The 17,422-nt window shown below is 51.4% G+C and overlaps 1 protein-coding gene across 1 annotated transcript in view; it reads right to left on the bottom strand.

The window, feature by feature from the left end:
- The window catches only part of ASB10 (ankyrin repeat and SOCS box containing 10), a 28,542-nt gene that overhangs the window by 7,152 nt on the left and 3,968 nt on the right, over positions 1–17,422 (bottom strand). The window contains exons 3-6 of the mRNA XM_005442339.3: positions 15,380–15,534; positions 6,522–9,329; positions 1,638–1,905; positions 621–1,125 (exon numbers count right to left, since the gene is read on the bottom strand). Of these exons, the coding sequence (XP_005442396.1) occupies positions 621–1,125; positions 1,638–1,905; positions 6,522–6,828 (1,080 nt within the window). The 5' untranslated portion in view covers positions 6,829–9,329; positions 15,380–15,534. The remainder of the gene's footprint in view (positions 1–620; positions 1,126–1,637; positions 1,906–6,521; positions 9,330–15,379; positions 15,535–17,422) is intronic.

The following is a 17,422-nucleotide window of genomic DNA, read 5'->3' as shown; positions in this document are numbered from 1 at the left end:
CCCCACCCATGCATAGCTGCGCAGAGGCAGATCCCGCCCCGGCTCTTGGCTCCCACTCCCTACGGCCCAGGCCAGCAGTAGCTGTCAGAGTCTATCCCGGCTGTAGGAGTGATCCTCATTATCTGGCGTTAATAGGAGATTAATTAGTGTTAATTGTTGATTTTCCTGTATTTTCCCAAAGGGGAGAGCAATCTGCTGATCTCCAGGCTGGGTAATTATTGCACTGCTCAGGAATTAAGACAGGAAATTAACCCTTTGTGTGCTGGTGCCTTGCAGAGACAGTATGAGCTGGAGGGTATACCCCAAAGAGGAAACACATCCCCTGACAGGAAAAGGGCCAACACTTTCCAGGGCAAGTGATTAGGGAAACTGGGTAAGTATTGTCCACACAGCTTAGCAGGCAGAAGCAGGAGAGTTCTACAGGAGAACATACCCCAGGAAAAAACCTCAGGGAATCCCTTACCAGTAACACCAGTTCCCCTTCCCCCAGCCACTGGGAAGAGACAGGCAGGACAGCAAGCTGGCTGGCACAGAACAAGCCCTGCTGTGACAGAAACATCACTGGGGCCCTGATGTTGACAGCCTTCCCTTCCCACCATGCACAGCTGTGAGCACCGCACCTTGAGGAGGGAGCCAGGCCAGATGCGGATGGCACCGTGGTTGAGCAGGGCTCGCACCACAAGCTCTGGCTGGTGCTCCAGCTTGTAGGCAGTTGCTTGCAGGATATTGTGCAGTGCTGTGTTGCCGCTGTAGTTCATGACATTGACGTTTGCACCCCGGGACAGCAGTAACTCTGCTATTTGAGAATTGGCATTCTTGCAGGCCAGGTGAAGTGGGTGCTGACGGTCCCTGTCTGCAGCATTGATGTTAGCACCACTCTCCACCAGCAGCTGGCAGACCTGGTAGTAGCGGTCCATGTCCTGAGGCTGATGGGGCTGAGCACAGGCAGAGTTCAGTGGTGTCTGCCCCTCCTCATTCTCTGCCTCCAGCTCAGCCCCGTGGCGCAGAAGCAGCTGGACGTGGTCTGTTAGGCCATACCGTGCTGCTACATGCAGCACTGTGTCATCCTCCTCCTCTGTCCGACTGTTGACGCTGGCGCCATGCTGCAGCAGCTGCTGGACACACCTATGTAGGCCAAGATAACTCAGTGACAGGCTCTCCTCTCCAGCTCCCATACTACTTCCCACCCCCATGCCTGTACCATCCCACAGTTTTCACTTTTCCTGAGTCCAAAAAATCACTGCCAAAAATCCTCTTGTGCCCTGGAGCAGTGGTTATAAGCCAGGATGACTGGTGAGCAGAGATACCATCATCCTAATTCTAGCTAACTCTCCACACATCTTTAATAAAGTGTCATCACACCCAAAGCCTGCCCCCATACCCCCATGGAGGCCTGTCTGCACAAGCAGGCAGCGAGATGGCAGCACTAAGCTCAGCTGCATCAGCTGAGGACTAGAGCTTGCAGTTGTCTGTGGGATTTCAGAGGTGACCCTCGTGCAGGAACAGGCAGCAAGGCCACCCCAATCAGCAGCCATTGCTGCAGCCACCAGCCCAGCTGCAGGGATGAGTAGGGACCCTTCTACACAGGGTGAGGCTTGGGGATGGGGAGGCCCACTGTGCCCCTGGGGAAAACTCACTCGATGGAGTCTGGGCTCTTGCAGAGGTGCAGAGGCTTGTAGCCATCCTCAGAGACGGCCTCGGGGTCAGCACCAAAGCTGAGCAGCAGGCGCACACAGTCCACGCTGGCTGCTGCACAAGCCTCGTGCAGGGCAGTCTTACCCCCTGGTGCGAAGTTGACAGCTGCCCCCCTGAGCAGCAGGAGCCGCAGGCAGTCTGTGTAGCCCCGGCTGGCTGTGATGTGCAGTGGCGTGGTGAGCTCCTGCTCATAGCTCAGAGACCACAGTCCTACAGGGAAAGAGAGGTCAGGGAGCCATGTCCAGCCACACTGCACAAAAACACTGGGCCCAGAGCTGCCCTTTCCCCCAGGGTACCTGTGGTACACCCCCACCCTGAGAGACTCGGGTACCCCCTCAAGGGACTGCCAATTCCTTCTCTGCCACGTCGCTGCCTTTGGACCATCTCAAAGCAAAGATCTGGGGATGACTCTGCACAGCCGTGATGACGGAAGCTCTAAGGAGCAGGAGCCCTGGGCAGGGGCTGCTCCCAGACAGTGCAGCTCAGTCAGGCAGCACAGGGTTTCTGTTGACAGGAGTGCAGCGGATGAAGGGGCTGGGGCACAGGCAGGGCTGAAAGCAGCAAGGTGGCTGGCAAGAGCACCATGCATGAAGCACCACAAATACAAGGAACGAGGCAGTAAAAAAAAAAGAGGGGCTGAAGCAGGCTGCCACGTACAAGGGACTCAGACAAGCCCTGACCATGGTGCAGACAAACAAGCTTCAGCAGAGAGGGACATCTAGGGCCTAGGAGAGAGCAAGGGGCTGAAACCTGCCAACTGTCAAAGATGCTGACCTTGCTGGAAGCATTGCTGAACTGGTGTGGTCTGCAGGCAAACACCCTGCAGCTGTTACAGGAAAAGGGCTCCTTAAATCACACTTGTTGCTGCCTACCCAGGCTGGACTAGAGGACTACATCCCAGACTGCATGACATGTTCGACATTACATCCCTCTCACCTCTTTCTCGCAGAAGCAGCACATGATCAACTTTATTTCCCAGGGCTAGTTTCAAACTAGATCATCTCAAGGACCTGAGACAGGGCTGTGACAATTCCTTGCCCAGCACAGGCCACAGGGAGAACCAGCAGCTCAGAACAGGCTGCAGACAGAAAAGGCACACAGAGCCAGGCTACAGGGCCAGTCACAGAAGGAGTACAGCCGAGGGCTTGCATCTCCCTTGCCCAGTGGGAGAACTCAAGCAGTTCCCAAGCACTTGCACAACCCCCCTAGAAGGGGCAGGTGCCCTGGACACCTCTCACGCTCCCACACATACCCTCCCGCAAGCAGCACAGAAGAGCCTATCCACACCCCGGTGCTCTCACCCCCATCCCCGCTCCTCTGTAACCCAAATAGCACCCATGACACAATCCCAGCAGCAGCAATGCCACACAGCATAAGCAAAAGGCTCTGAGCCCCTCTTCAGCTGGGCCACGCCACCTGCCCACTGCCTCCCTGCATACTCAGCCGGCGGAGGTTGAAGCGGTAGTTTTTCCACTCTTCCAGGTCGCTGGTGTCAAACACAGTGTTGGGACTCAGGTTATTCTGAGGGTCACTGAGGATCTCTGCCACAACCCCCCGGTCCCCTGTCAGCAGGGCCTGCCAGTAAGCCTGGGGAGGGCCATCCACCTTCCGTGTGCAAATGGGCTCCTGACTCTTATCTCCTCTACCTGTGATGCTACCCATGACGCAGCACCCAGACCCTGCACAGAAGCCAGAGCAGGACCTGCTGCTGCCTCGCTGGCCAGGCTCTGATCCAATGGGTCCAGCCCCACCAGCGCCCCACACTCCCTCTGTGGGCTGCCTGCCTGCTCCAGCATGCTCCACAGGGAGGGAGAACATGCCGTGTCGCTGTTTGGCCCAGGTTGGGTACAGCTCAGGTCTCGGCTTTTCTATTCTGGGAAACCTTGTGACCAAATGTTGGATCAAGAGGCCAGTAAGGACACTCCTCTCAGGCAGCAGTCACTGGCTGTGAAGGGAAAGCACCTCAGCAGGGCAGCCTGAAGGGTAGAAATGAACCCAGGACATCGCTAAGACAAGAGAGAGAGAAGCAGTCTCATGCCCAGCTACCCTGCTGTCACCCAGCTGCTGCCCAGATCACAGCAGCACACTTTGGTCCAGCCCTTGGCTCCTTGCATGTCTCCAGCACTGCACCCCCTTGACACTTAGGCAGGTTCTTAAACAAGCCACTGGACAGCTCTTTTTAATCAAAGCTCAAAGCCAAAGGACAGGTAGAAATAGGTACGAGGATGGGAAATGGTGCATTACAAGTGAAGTAAAAATGTAGAAGGTAATTATCCTTTAGACCCCTTCCTCTGCTCCTCCTTGAAATTCAGCCTGGCAGAGAGCTCCTGCATGGTTTAATACTCCCTTTCCCATCCTCTGACAGTCTCCCTACTTGGGGTTCCCCACTGCTGTCCTTTCACCGGAGATGGCATTTTCCCCTCTCCCCACTTAGTTGTATAAACACACCCTGCCTGTACTTTGGTTACAGAACAGCACACGTTTCTCACACTTCATCAGCATGGTGTGCATTTTGTTCAGACTGTATGTTCTAAAGAACACATCAAACTGCATGGAGGACTACTAGTGTTTAGTTTAATTTTTTGTCACAGAACTATTCAGATTATGCAGCTAAAAACAAGTGAATTGACCCCAATGGACCACAAGCAACAATTACCTGGGGGACCAGAGAAGAGTGTAAGATAGGGAACTTTACCCTTCTCAGTAATGAAAATAAATGACCAAGTTCTATACTGACAGCCTCCAGCATGCTTTATCTGTGCAGACCTCACCACTTTGTCTAGCTAAAATGTAGTGTGTGAAAGGGTAAAAAGAGGGAAGCACCTGGAAGACTTTCTCACCTGATGGGATCCTCTATTCCCTCAAAGATAAAAGCAGGTATCCCATGAGAGCCTGAGGTTCCCTAATCACAACAACATCACCAGGGAGGCGAAATGCTGTGTGAGTTAGTGTCAGTAACACCATACAATTTACATTCCTCTGGGCTTCTTAAAATATCAATAGGGATGACTTGGGAAAGACCAGGTCACTAGAATCCGCTTTGAAGGTCACTGGCTGGGTAAGTTTCAAGAAACTGTCCCTACAGACCAGTGAGATACATAACCAAAGCCTTAGGCAGCATGAAGGTTTGCTTTGGGTTTTGTTCTGTACCCTTACCTGATAAACCTGGCAGCACATTTTTGGTTTGTGTTTGATGAATGATCTTGTTCAATTGGGTTTTTCATACCTTGAAACTTGGGTGACAAGAGCAATTTCTGCGTAAAGTTGTTTTACACCAGCTGTTCTGTTTTCTTTGGGGGACAAATCTTTACAAGCAGACTGACTTGCTGTTCAAGCATCTGGCAGCCCAGCACAAGACAGGAGTTAAACCATGCAATCAATATTTTACTGGCAAATGGTCTCAGTTACACAAAGGGTAATACCTTTTGTATTTTTAGTCCTAAGTAGACTGTAACAACTCAAAACCTGGGTTGTACATCTTGGAACTTGGTAAATAATCTTCACCACCCACAAGTAACAGCATTTGCGCCTGCAAGCCCACCCTATCTGTTTGCCTCCTTGCTAGTGTGGACCCCCACAAAACGCTCTGTCACGGTCAAGCTTTATCAGTGTGCTCCATAGCTCTGTGCCGTGGCACCTTCTGGGAAAGCGGCTTGCATCAACAGCTCTTCCATTCTGGCACAGGGGGATTTTCACCACCAGTCTTCTGTGGAAAAGAGTGGTGCAATTATGGCCCCCACACACCTGACACTCCCCGCCTTAAATTCTGTGAGTCTGCCTGCACCACGCTACTCTCAGACAGAGGCAAGGACAAGCACGCTTCCAGATTGCTAAGTACATCTCCCCCTTTAATGCATCAGCTGTGCCGCTTGCTGAAAAGCTGATAGATGACATCAATGAGAAGGTAAGCAAAAGGGACCAGAGTGCAGAAGCCACAAGGTGTATCTGAGCAAGGTACAGATGGGAGGAAACACCAAGGATGACCAGCTTCTGCCTCCTGTCACTTAGGACAAGCTTGCTTCCACCACCTCTCTGGTAGACGAGATTTCTGCTCCCCTGGCCCAACCCATCTCACAGAACAGAACAGCTTGCAGGGTGCAAACCCTGCATGTGAAAGTAAGCAAAATACCAAATTCTTTTGTTCTGGAGCAAAGCTCCCCTCCAGCTGATGACTGTTAACCCTTCCACATCAGCCCTCCCCTGCAGCTTCTTAAAGTCAGCATTAGCAGCACGGATCGATGGCTCTGCTTCATGCCTGGATTTCATCACAGCAGCAGGTAGACATGGAGCCATCGTGGCTTGGTCCCCAAGCAAACACAGCCATGCCTCTTGCTCAGAATATGGGCCAAGGTCTGCCTGAAGGGCACTGCTAAGACCTCTCCAGTGTTCCCAAAGCACCTTGCTGCCTCTAGTTTCCAATTAACAGATCCAACTTAAGATATAAGGCAGGAAAAGCATCCTTATACCACCTGATGCCTTCTCACCCAAGCACCCTCTCCACCTCGCACATACTTTACATCTATCCCAGCAATCTCTTAACAGGACAGTCCTGATGCTTCTCTCCAGCAGCCCTTCCAAGGGCCCTGTTCTCACCATTTCCCAGTAGATCTGCTTCTGCCCACCTTCATCAAGCTTGCTACCATTTGTTCTACAGCCCTGGAATCCTCCTTCCTCACCCAAAAGCCTTTCTTCCCAAATCCCTCTTCCACTGTCTGTCCCCCCGACTGGGGGTTCCTCTCAACACTCTTCTTGGGCGTCTGTGCTCTTTTTCTGGTCTCCATCCCGGCACTTTCTATCCCCATCATGTCCCAGCCCTGCACACCCACCAAGTTTCCTGCTAGTCCAACGTAGCTCATCACCCTTGGTCTCAATAATGAGATTGACAGCTGCGCTCTTGGTGAAGTACTTCTGCACCATCTCCAGGTCCCCAGTGAAGAGCGCATTCTGGACCAGCAGGTCCCGGCACTCCAGTGGCTCCAAGCGACTGTTCCGGCATCTCTGGCCAACTAGGCTCAGGCTGTGCTCATGGTGGTAGTAACAGGGCCTTACATGCCGAAAGCACTTGCACTGATCCAGCTGCTCCTCATCCAGCTGCAGCAAGCACTGTGTGGCAGAGCTGAAGGTGCAGTCCATCACGGGGAATGAAAAGGACACATCTGAACCACACAGTAAACAAGCTGCTGCAGGCAAAAACCTCTCATCCAAAGCTATGTCCTTTGCAGGTTGCCCTTGGGTCCCAGCTCCCCAGCGTCCAGCTGGATTCAGGCACAGCCTGACTCACCCAGTATAAATAGCCCTGCTTGGCAGCTCCCCTCCACCACGAGCTTACTTTCAGCTGCTGGATGCAATCACCAGTACAGATTAACCACAGGAGACAAGTAGCAGGCAGCCTTGAAACTCTCTATGTGCTCACTTGTTTGCTCTGCAAGATCTCTGCTCTGCACAGCACTCCCATTTGGAAAGAAACGGGGCAAGGTGGGGGCAAGCACAGTGGGGCCTCTAGGGAAAGGCCTGCAGCAAAGTGGTGTCAGAAGTCATGAGGGACTGAGTACAGAGGCCTTCTCCACAGGGACCCAAAAACCTCTCACAAGCACCCACCTCCCTTCCCGCCCCACCCCCCACCTTGGGAACCCAGCATCTCCACCAGGGCAGCAGGGCTGGCTGCTGAGGCACAGCTGAGCGGAAGAAAGGAAGGCATGCAGGCAAGCCCTGGGAATAGCAGCTTGTATGACATGAACCAGGTTTCCTGGCAATAAGGAAGACAGTCTCCTATGCAAACCTCCAGAGGCTGGCAAGTGCCTTTGGGCTTCTGAGGGGTGTATGCCCAGCTATGACTGGAGGGGTGGATTGCATAGCAGGTCACACTTGGAGGGGTGAAAGATGCTGAAAGCACCCTGTCCCACCCCTGTTATCACTGCTCATTCTGCAGGACACAGAGCAGATGCCATTAGCTAGGATGTTGTGGTAGCCTGACATAGGTTTGGGACCTGTTAAATTTAGTTTACTCTCAAATTACTTTCCTGCAAATAACCTTTTATTTTGCTGTGTCCCTGCCAACATGAGAACCTTCCAGCTGGGCAGGCTATGAGTGCCAACAATGGCGACAGGGACTCATTAGCTGCTGGTGGAATTTCAGCCCATATTCTCTACCCAGCCCTATAGCTAAGGGTGTCTGGGATTGCTGAGCTGACACAGAGACCTGCCAAGGGTGCCTGAGGACTAACAAGGGTGGCCATGCATCCAGACCACATGCCTCTACCCTGAACTGCTACACCGATCCCCTGACTTTCTCCTGGACCATGCTGCCTCACTGGACACAGCTTTGTTGGAAACTATCATGTTGGCCCAACTGACTTACCTCCAGGACCACACCACAGGCAAGTTGTGTCACTTGTTTAATATTAAGTAAGTATGTGGCTAGAGGTTTTTGGAGGGTTTGGGTGAGGTTTTTTTTCTTTGTTTTGGAGGTTGGGTTTTGGGGGCGGTTGTTGCTGGCTGTTTTTTTTTCTTTGGGGAGGGGGAAAGGTTTGTTTTTTCTTTAAATCTGAACCCATTTAGTCCTTACCCTGTGAACTTGGTTCCAAGCTGTGACAGAGATCTTTCTGGTGTGGCTGCAGGTGCTGACCAGACAAGGAACAAGGGCTTTGCTCATGTTCCTTTTGGTGGCTGTTTCCAGCACAGACAAAAGGCCTACATAAGAACTGGGAAGCCTGAAAGGGCTTATGAACCAGTTCCAGGTCTGCCAGCTGCCTTCAAGAGTTGTCAGACACATTTCCCATTGCCACTGCAGATACTTTACACCCATGAGCAGTCTGCAGCATCTCACTGGTATAGCACTGGGGTCACAGGCACACTTGTTCTCCTGTGGGATGCAGTGGCTGTATCTCCAGCCCCACTTTGGAATCCACATTCAAGCTTATTGAAGTGAGTGTCCAAGCACAGGTGTGAGAGGAGGGCAGATCCACACTGGCCAGAATTACCTGCTGACCCTCTGAAGGGGCTCAGGGCCTGCCTCACACCCTCACATGCTACAGGACCTGCTGAGGAGTCAGGCAGAAGAGGCACTCATAGGTTCCTCCCTGTGCTCCTCTTCCCTATCAGATTCCTACACCAAAGAGCTGACAGGTCCAAGAGCTCCCAGACTGATATAGGCATTAAGAATGGCAGTAGATGCCACTACTGTAAGGCTTTCCATATAAGCTCTGACTCTCCCTTCAGACACAGCCACAATCCAAACTAGAGACCTTTCCAGCCTCATCCACATGTGGTGAGCTTCACAGTGGTCACCATGCCACAGAGCCCCATCACACATGTATATGTACACACATGTCCAGTGGCCTTGTTTTAATTCTGTACACACACTGCTTCCAAACCCTCTCCCCACTCAGTGGTTTGTCCTCCTCCTGCACACAGTGGCCAAAACCTGATAAACAACTGTTCTGTCCCAAAACAGCATGTACAGAGCTCATCAAAACAACTTATCTTTAGTGGTTTGGGGGTGGTGGTGGTGGGTGTTCCTTCTTATTTCTTTTCTTTCTGTGTTTCCTTTGTGCCTCCTTCACTTCTACTGTCTCTTGCACTGCCTGGACCCACCTTTTATCCAGTTGTAATAGTTCAAGACTGTCTTGCCAGTCCTGCAGAGAGAGCAAGTATGCAGGGGGTAAAAGAACACTGCAAAGGAGGGTGGCAGCGCAGAAGATAGAAATCGGTTTGGGGCAGGAGGAAGGGCTGGCCATTTGTCCAAAGCACAACATAAGTGAGACAAGCAGGCTGAAAACAACTGGAAAGGAACAGTCAAGGAGGGGAAGGCAGAAGGGACAGGTTAAATTGCCGGCAGCCTCCACCAGCCTCCCCTCTCTGTAGATGGGACCCACTTGTTCAGCAGCTACAGGAGCTCACAGACTTCCACTGCATGCTCCTTAGCCAGCTGCAGCATGTGACAGTGTCAGCACCAACACACACAGCTTGCACGATGTGTCCTTGGCTGTAGCTATCTGACACCTTGGCCAGGGCACTGATACCCAAGCTACTGGTAAGAAAATCCTACTTGCTTTTGCATCAGTCACCACCAGGTCTCTGAACAAAGCAGAGAACCCATGGGAGGACACCATGGCAGGAAGGGTGGAGAGAGCATGACAAATAGGGTATCTGTGTCTGACCAGAACAGAGGCTCAGTGCAACAGCCTCAACTTGGGGAACATGAAGTACAGAGGAAGTTAGATTCTGTTAGTTTGTCCTTTTCCTCATCTCTAAGGAGAACTCTTAATTTCTCTCAACCTATCTTTCCACCTCCCACTGCTCCTGCCACCAAAACCAATGCAATCATGCTTCCCCCAGCCATGGGCTTGGGCACAGAATCTATCAGATTCTGTAGATCTGGGCACAGAAAATAAAATACACAGTACTATTCATGCACCCTGCAACCACCCAGAAAAGGCATCTAAGAGGAACACCCTGACTGCTAGGCTGAGGCCAGGTCCCTCGACATCACACCCAGAATGCTGGCAGAGCTTGCATACTCAGGCAGTTTCAGAGACCTTGGGCTGAGTGGGTGTGCCTTTTAGCCTTTGCACCAGCTGCCCTGGGAGATCTCCTCCCACTCCCATGGCTAACAACAAAAACCCAGAACCACGGCACCACAAAAACAAAAAAAAGGACAAGAGACAAAAAAGCAACACCAAAACCAACAAAAAAACCCTACCAGAAAATAAAACCTACAGAATACAACCAACCACACACACTCCTCTCAGCAGAGCCTTTCCTTCATGTTTGACAGGGCTCTGGCATCTGCCCTGGCCCCACAGCAAAAGAGGTCCTTTGCTTGCTCTGCCTGACAAGTTACAGGAGGGAAGTCAGGACCATCTGTCCCCTCGGCACTGTCATCTGGCAGCTACTGGCACAAGGCTTTACCTTCAAATCCAATTTACTGAGTCTACCTACTGTACACTCCACAGCAGGCTGCATAGTCTGGGTGGGCAAAAAAGCAGGCTTCTCCTCACTGGTTTTGCATAACATCTTCACATCTGGGGCACAGGTCTGTCTGTTGCACAGATCAGCAGCACTCAATCCTCTGGCCTCAGTGATTTCAGGGCATTTAGCAAGTCCTTCCCCAGATGCTTCAGATCTGTCTGTGATGAAGAAGAGGGTCTTCAAAGGTCAAAGTAAAGGGGTTCACGTGCAATCCCATGACCCAAGGCTGGCCAGAGGGAAGATGCACATCCTTGCAACGCGTCACAATTTTTTTTCAGTGATCTCACAGCTTCTAAACATTGTTGCTGATATTGCAAGAGATGTGTTTTCTCTCTTACTAAATAGTCTGTTTTATGATTACACCTGCCTGCTGTTGGGGGCAAGATGAACAGAGTGAGATCAGAAAGGTTACAACATATTTATTGTATGAGTAACAGAGCATGAGAGACATGTTGGAATGTCCGAGACATTTAGAGGAATTCAGAGGACCAACTCCTGCCTGTAGGTTTGCATGGGCTCAGAGGCTAATAGTCATTGACTTGAGAAGGCACTCCCTGGAGCATACACAAGCAACCCCACACACCCTCAAGAAGCATTGCATGGGTAACTATCTGCCCATGAGAGATATGTCAAAACAAAACTGAGGTACCCAGCCCCACAGCTGTTACCCAAATTGGTATAAAGAGACAAGGTAGAAGTCTGTCCATGATGCAGGACAGAGCAAGGGTGTTGGAACTGGAATCTCCAGCCCAACAGTAATGCAAGTGTGTCCATTTACATGTGCTCCTGTGTGTAACGAAGTATGTCTGTCCCCAAAAGACAGATATGGGGAGAATACCTTGCTACTGGCAAGGTCATCTGCAAGCTACAAGCCTAAAGACATAGCATATGGCCCTATCAGGTCAGAGACTACTCAGGAAACCATGATATTACATAGATATTAGCTGCTCATATGCACTAACATGATTTAATAAATGCCGCCACCTTCAAAAGGTTCTGATGACACATGGTAAGCTACCAGAGCCCATACGGTGCACTTTGTTTTCAAGTCTTGAACTATTAGCTCTTCATTTTCTACCTTAAGCATTAATAAGCCCTAGTTTTGTTTTACTGTTTAACCTCCCAGGTACACAGAAGCTGTACACTAGATTGAAGCCAAAAGCAAAGTACACACCTCTACCACACAACAGATGAAGAGAAAGAGGGATCCAAAAGAACTACCCTGAGCAGAAGAAGGGGGACCAGCAGCTAGCTCCTGCTAGTCTGCAAAAGGTTAACACAATAACTGCAGTAGCCAGCCACTGCTGTTTTGTGAAGGCCTTTACTCCAGCAAGTACAAGGAGTCCCTCCTGTAAGCAGAGGTAGCAGAAAGAGACCTCACAGAGCTTCAGACCAGGCTTCAAGGAACGAGTAAATAGAACATGACTGTTCCTCAAAACACTACTGAGCTGAAGCCCTCATTCACAAGCAGGGCTATGAGATGTGGACCACAGAGACCCTCTTGGGGGTAGAGGAGGCTGTCGTTCAAATGTTTGTCAGGACTGCTCTTACACAGCAGCACACAGGTTGGAGTGGTAGCCACCTGCAGTAATACCTTCTCTGTCAATCAGGAGCAACTTGCTATGGCACAAAGTCATTCAGAAGACCTTTCCAGGCTCACTTCTGTCACAAGCAAAGCCTGCTTCTCATGTCATATTACTGACAGCTGCAGCAACTTTGATAGCTGCAGTGTCAGAAGCAGTAGACAGAGGTCTTAACCAGAGCTAGAGTACAGATGTCCAAATGGGGATCACCAGTTCTAACAGCCAAAGCAGTCAGTTCCAGGTGATCCAGCCCCTTCTCTACCCACAGCCTCGCTCAGTTACTAGTTCATAAGCTATGCATTCCTACCCACAGTGCCCGAAACACTGGGATCTCTTCCTGACTTTACTACTTCCTTTGCCTTTCGTGGCTTATCTTCTTGGTCCACTGCCACATTCAGCATCTGTGCTCCTCTCTCAACAGCTCATCAACCTGGATAAAAGATCACCTCTACATAGCACCTGGCAGACTCCTGGTTCACCTCTAACACCACACCCTACTGTTCTTCAGCTCTACCAGGAGCACTGTCCCTAGAGGCCACACCACATGTTAGCCATTCCCAGCTTAACTCCCCATGGACACAGGCTGCACAGAGCACTAGTAATTCAGAGGAAATAGTCATGAACACCTCTAAGCCTGAGAGCTCTGGTCTCAAACCCCCCAGGTCATAAAAGCCTTTCCATCCCCCTTCAGAATCTTCAAGCAAAACACCCACAGTTGCCATGCATCCACCAGTAAAGGCTATGACTGACCCACTGGGAGACAGCTCTGTGGAGAGGGGCCTGGGGGTGCTCGTGGGCCCCTGGGGTGTGTGAGGAGGAGAGTGACCAGCAGGTCAAGGGAGGGGATCCTCCCCCTCTACTCTGTCCTGGTGAGGCCATGTCTGCAGCGCTGTGTCCATTGCTGGGCTCCCCAGTTCCAGAGACAGGGAGCTACTGGAGAGGGCCCAGCAGAGGGCTACAAAGGTGATGCAGAGACTGGAGCATCTCCTGCATGAGAAAAGGCTGAGCAAGCTGGGCCTGTTCACCCTGGAGAAGAGAAGGCTGAGGGGACCTTATCAATGTCTACAAATACCTTAAGGGTGAGTGCCAGGAGGACGGGGCCAGGCTCCTGCCAGGGGTGCCCAGCGGCAGGACAAGGGGCAGCGGGCACAGGCTGCACCACAGGCAGCTCCTGCGGAACCTGGGGACAAACTTCTTTCCCCGGAGGGTGCCGGGCGCTGGCACAGGCTGCCCGGAGAGGCTGTGGGGTCTCCTTCTCTGGAGCCATCCCAACCCGCCGGGACGCGGCTCTGTGCAGCCTGTCCTGGGAGAGCTGCTTCAGCAGGGGGGTGGGCTGGGTGGGCTCCAGGGGTCCCTTCCAACCCCAGCCATCCTATGAAGGTCCACAGGGCACATTCAAGACAATGAGAGCCCACAGCCCTCACCTGCAGGCAGATCTTTTTTTACCCCTCTTCTGTGTATTGATCAGCTTCAGGTCACAGTGCTGAACTTCACCAGACTCTTCTAGCTCCATTTTGCCCTACCTCCCAAAGGCACTGGGGCTCTTACCCTGGGCCTCCCCTTCTCCACACCACATCTGTCAGGAGAACATCTCATCTCCTCATCCATCGTTGTATCACACCCTCTCTGCTTGTGTTTCAGCCCACTGCCACCATCAGGTAAGAACAGCTGCCCTCCCTGTTCCCTACAGCACCTCTGAGCCATCTCCATTTGGGAGGGCAGCTGCACAGGCAGCTGACAGACATGAACACAGCCTGGCTTGGATGAGCTGGACCACAATGCACATGAAAAGAAAAAGCTTGGCAGACAGACCAGCTAGGTTCTCCCCACCTCCAACACACCAGGCAACACTCAGGGTCTCAGCAAGGAAAGCCACGCATCCCATGCACGTGCAAATCCAAATGCCTGCATTTGGCACTGGCCACCATCCACACCAAGATATGCTAACAAACAAGCACCTGGAAACCTCAAAATGGGCTTATGCCTCTTGCACCACAGCTGTGGCCACAAGAAGTAGCAAGAGAGCAGCTTGTGCATAGCAAGCCCTTTGCACAGAAGATGAAACAGTGTCCTGAAGAATAAACCACCACAGCCAGTCCTATTCTTTGACAGCAAGGTTAAGGTTTCAGCTGGAGCCTTACTACTCACAGGCACATGCAGAGGGAGAGAACAATCAGGGCATACACCACACAAAACCATCTACAAACTCACACATATAAGCCCTGCAAAGTTCCAGCCATAAAATAGCAGCTTCTGGTTTCTTGATCTGAGCTGCATTTACAGCAGCTCCAGTCCCCTCCCAACCACAGCATGCAGCCCCCTTTCTTGGGCAGTACATAGTGACTTTGATTACATCGAGTACATTGATTGCTGGCAGGAACCTGGATGAAAGCAGCATATCCAGGCTTGGCACTTCCTTGCCCCACATTATATCAATTAGCACCCCTTCAGCACAAGGCTGTGGGACCCAGCCCCTCCATTATGAGGCCATCCCACCACGTACATTTCCCAAACACACTGGAAATTCAGACTCACCAGTCCTGGGGCAGGGTGGTGGAAATTCCACCTCTTGAGAACTTTTGCTGCCTCAGACACAGATAGGCCCCACATTTTATACCCTTTTCTTCCTCCTCTAATCTGACAGCCTTTGCCCCTACTCCAGCTTTGCTTCTGCCCTCATATCTGCTTGGCAGTCTTTTCTGAGACAAGGACGCTAGAGCCATCCATTTCCTGTTCAGGAAAGCAGCCAGCAAGGTGACTGTGCAAGGGACATAGATGTAAGAAACCAACATGCCCTTAAGTATACCTGGGGGCTCGATCCTCACACCACTAACATTTGGTCACAAGGTGGCACCAAGCAAAACCACAGCTGGGACCCTGCCTAGAAGGGGCTGAACATGATCAGGAGGGAGAGGACAAGGGGAGAAGACCAAATACTGCTCACGCCACCAAGGCAAACAGGACAAGGGTAAAGTGGCATCACAAGCCTTGTACTACCACATAGTATTTCTATTTCTGTTGGGAGGACAGTGGAGGGTGCTCATGCAGCAGTCTGGCTGCCCTCCCATTCAGCCACTAACCAGCACTCACAGAACCACACTGAAGCTGCTGCTTCATCAGCTCCCTCATACCTAGTCCCTCCAGCCTATGTAGCTTCCCGTGGACATTCAAGAGCACATGCTGATACTTGGCTTCATAGTCAGCTTGGCACAGGTGCTGTAAACTCTTCTCCACACTGTGCCCAGAGCACAGCAGCTGGAAGCCTTGGGGCTGCGGAGCCTGGAGCCTGAAATAATACAAGTGCAAGGGCTTGTCAGAAAGTAAGCACAGTTCTGCATTGAGCATGGAGCACAGGTGAAGGACAGGATACCCGAGACATTCCCATCACCAAACATGCCCCACACATCCCCATTCCAGAGGCCAGCACCCAATTGCCTGGACCGTGTCCCTCGCTCCTCTTGCTGCAGACACCAGGCCTACCTTATCAAGTAAATTTCTCCCTAGAGCCAAGCAGAGGCAGCCATAGTGGGGAAGAAACATTAGAAGCATCAGAAAGAGGTTGTGTGGGGAGTGAGCAGTGTGTGTGTAAACGAGCCTGTAACGAGTTTGTAATATGCATGTGTGGCACGGCCTGCGCAGCGTCATCACAATGGCACAGGCACTTTCCCGCCTCATTGCCTCCCAAATGGATTTTAAATATCATTCTGAGGACACAATTATTTAAAACGCTGAACTAAACACTCACTAATGGGAAAACGGCGTGTGGCCTGCAGCAGCCATTCCTCATGGGGCCACTCTGCCCATGTCATCCTCTTCTCCAGCCCCACACCCTGCATGGGGGTACATGGAAGCATCCTCTTCCCACTTGGAGACCACACAGGGTACCACTAGGTAATGGTCCTGAGCCCAGCCCAATACACATTACTTGTGTGCGAACATACTTTTTGTCACCATCTCGTTTCTGTCCTCAGGCCCCAGAGGAGGCCTCTACCCTGTCCCAAGCTTCTCAGTACTAGGGGCACTGCAAGCCAGTCCCTGGGACTCTCAGTCCCCAGCTGCAGCTCTGCATCAGGAAGCACCTTACCAGACAGCAGCTTTTTCAGTCTCCCCCCTCATGCCTGACAGCAGGTAATACAGGGCTATACGAGGAACAGACATTAAACGAGGATGCCTTCTGACCCCCATTGTTATATGGCTCTGGAAATTATGGATATCAAATAAGACTTACTTTCTCACATAATTAACTTCTGAATACCTCCCCCATCCCCTCTGCACAACCCCAAGCAGGGGAGATTAAGGAAGCAGTATTATTGTTGCCTACATCTAAGACTCCAGAGTGAACAGAAAGAACAAACAGGGAAACAAACTCCTTGCAATAAACCTTGCTGGAGAGAACGGGGATGGAGACACAGACCTTCAGTTCCCACTACAGAGCCTCAGACAGCAGTGTGTGTGTTCACAGGGGAACATCTGTCTGACCTTTGATCATCAACCTTCTCCCATTCTCCAGGCAGGGATCCTGGGCTGCCATGAGTTAGGGACTCAAGAGTTACCATTACTTATAGACAGCCCACCTCTCAGACCAAACCAGGAAAGGGAAGGGACATAGACCAGCACTGTCCCCACACACCAGCAGCTGAGCACAGAGAGGATGAGAGTTCCTTGCTGGAACCCTGGATGCATTTCAGACATTCATATTTTAACAGCTTTGGCATCACCAGAGCTATCCATCACCAGCTCATTTTCCTCCAAGTGCTGAACCATTCCTGCCTATGCTATTTGGAACAGTGTCTAATTACACACCAGAGCAGCCACCTGGCAGCACTGCTGCCAAGGGATGCAACAACATGGAAAGAGCAACGCATGCAGGTCTGCACACTGGTGCCAACCTCCATTCCCCAAAACCCTCCCTCTCCTCAAACCTGCACCACTCATCATAGACTAGAGAGATGCTCTGCCTCACAGTCCCCCACTCTATGACAGAAAAGAGCCCATGGTCTTAGAGTCATTGTTCTCTTACAAAAAGGAAAAGAGAACACTGGCATTACTGATACTTGTATAAATGCTTTGATTCAGTTTGTCGCACTGGTGTTCTTTTTGAGGGGGTTTGAAGAGTGGACCCAAGGCAAAAAAGAAAAGCTGCTTCTAGCCCACAGGCACATATAGCTTTGTAA

Source organism: Falco cherrug, chromosome 4 (assembly GCF_023634085.1).
Source record: "Falco cherrug isolate bFalChe1 chromosome 4, bFalChe1.pri, whole genome shotgun sequence".
Classification (NCBI taxonomy): domain Eukaryota; kingdom Metazoa; phylum Chordata; class Aves; order Falconiformes; family Falconidae; genus Falco; species Falco cherrug.
The sequence above is the reverse complement of the archived record's forward strand: the minus strand, read 5'-3'. Positions and strand labels throughout refer to the sequence as shown.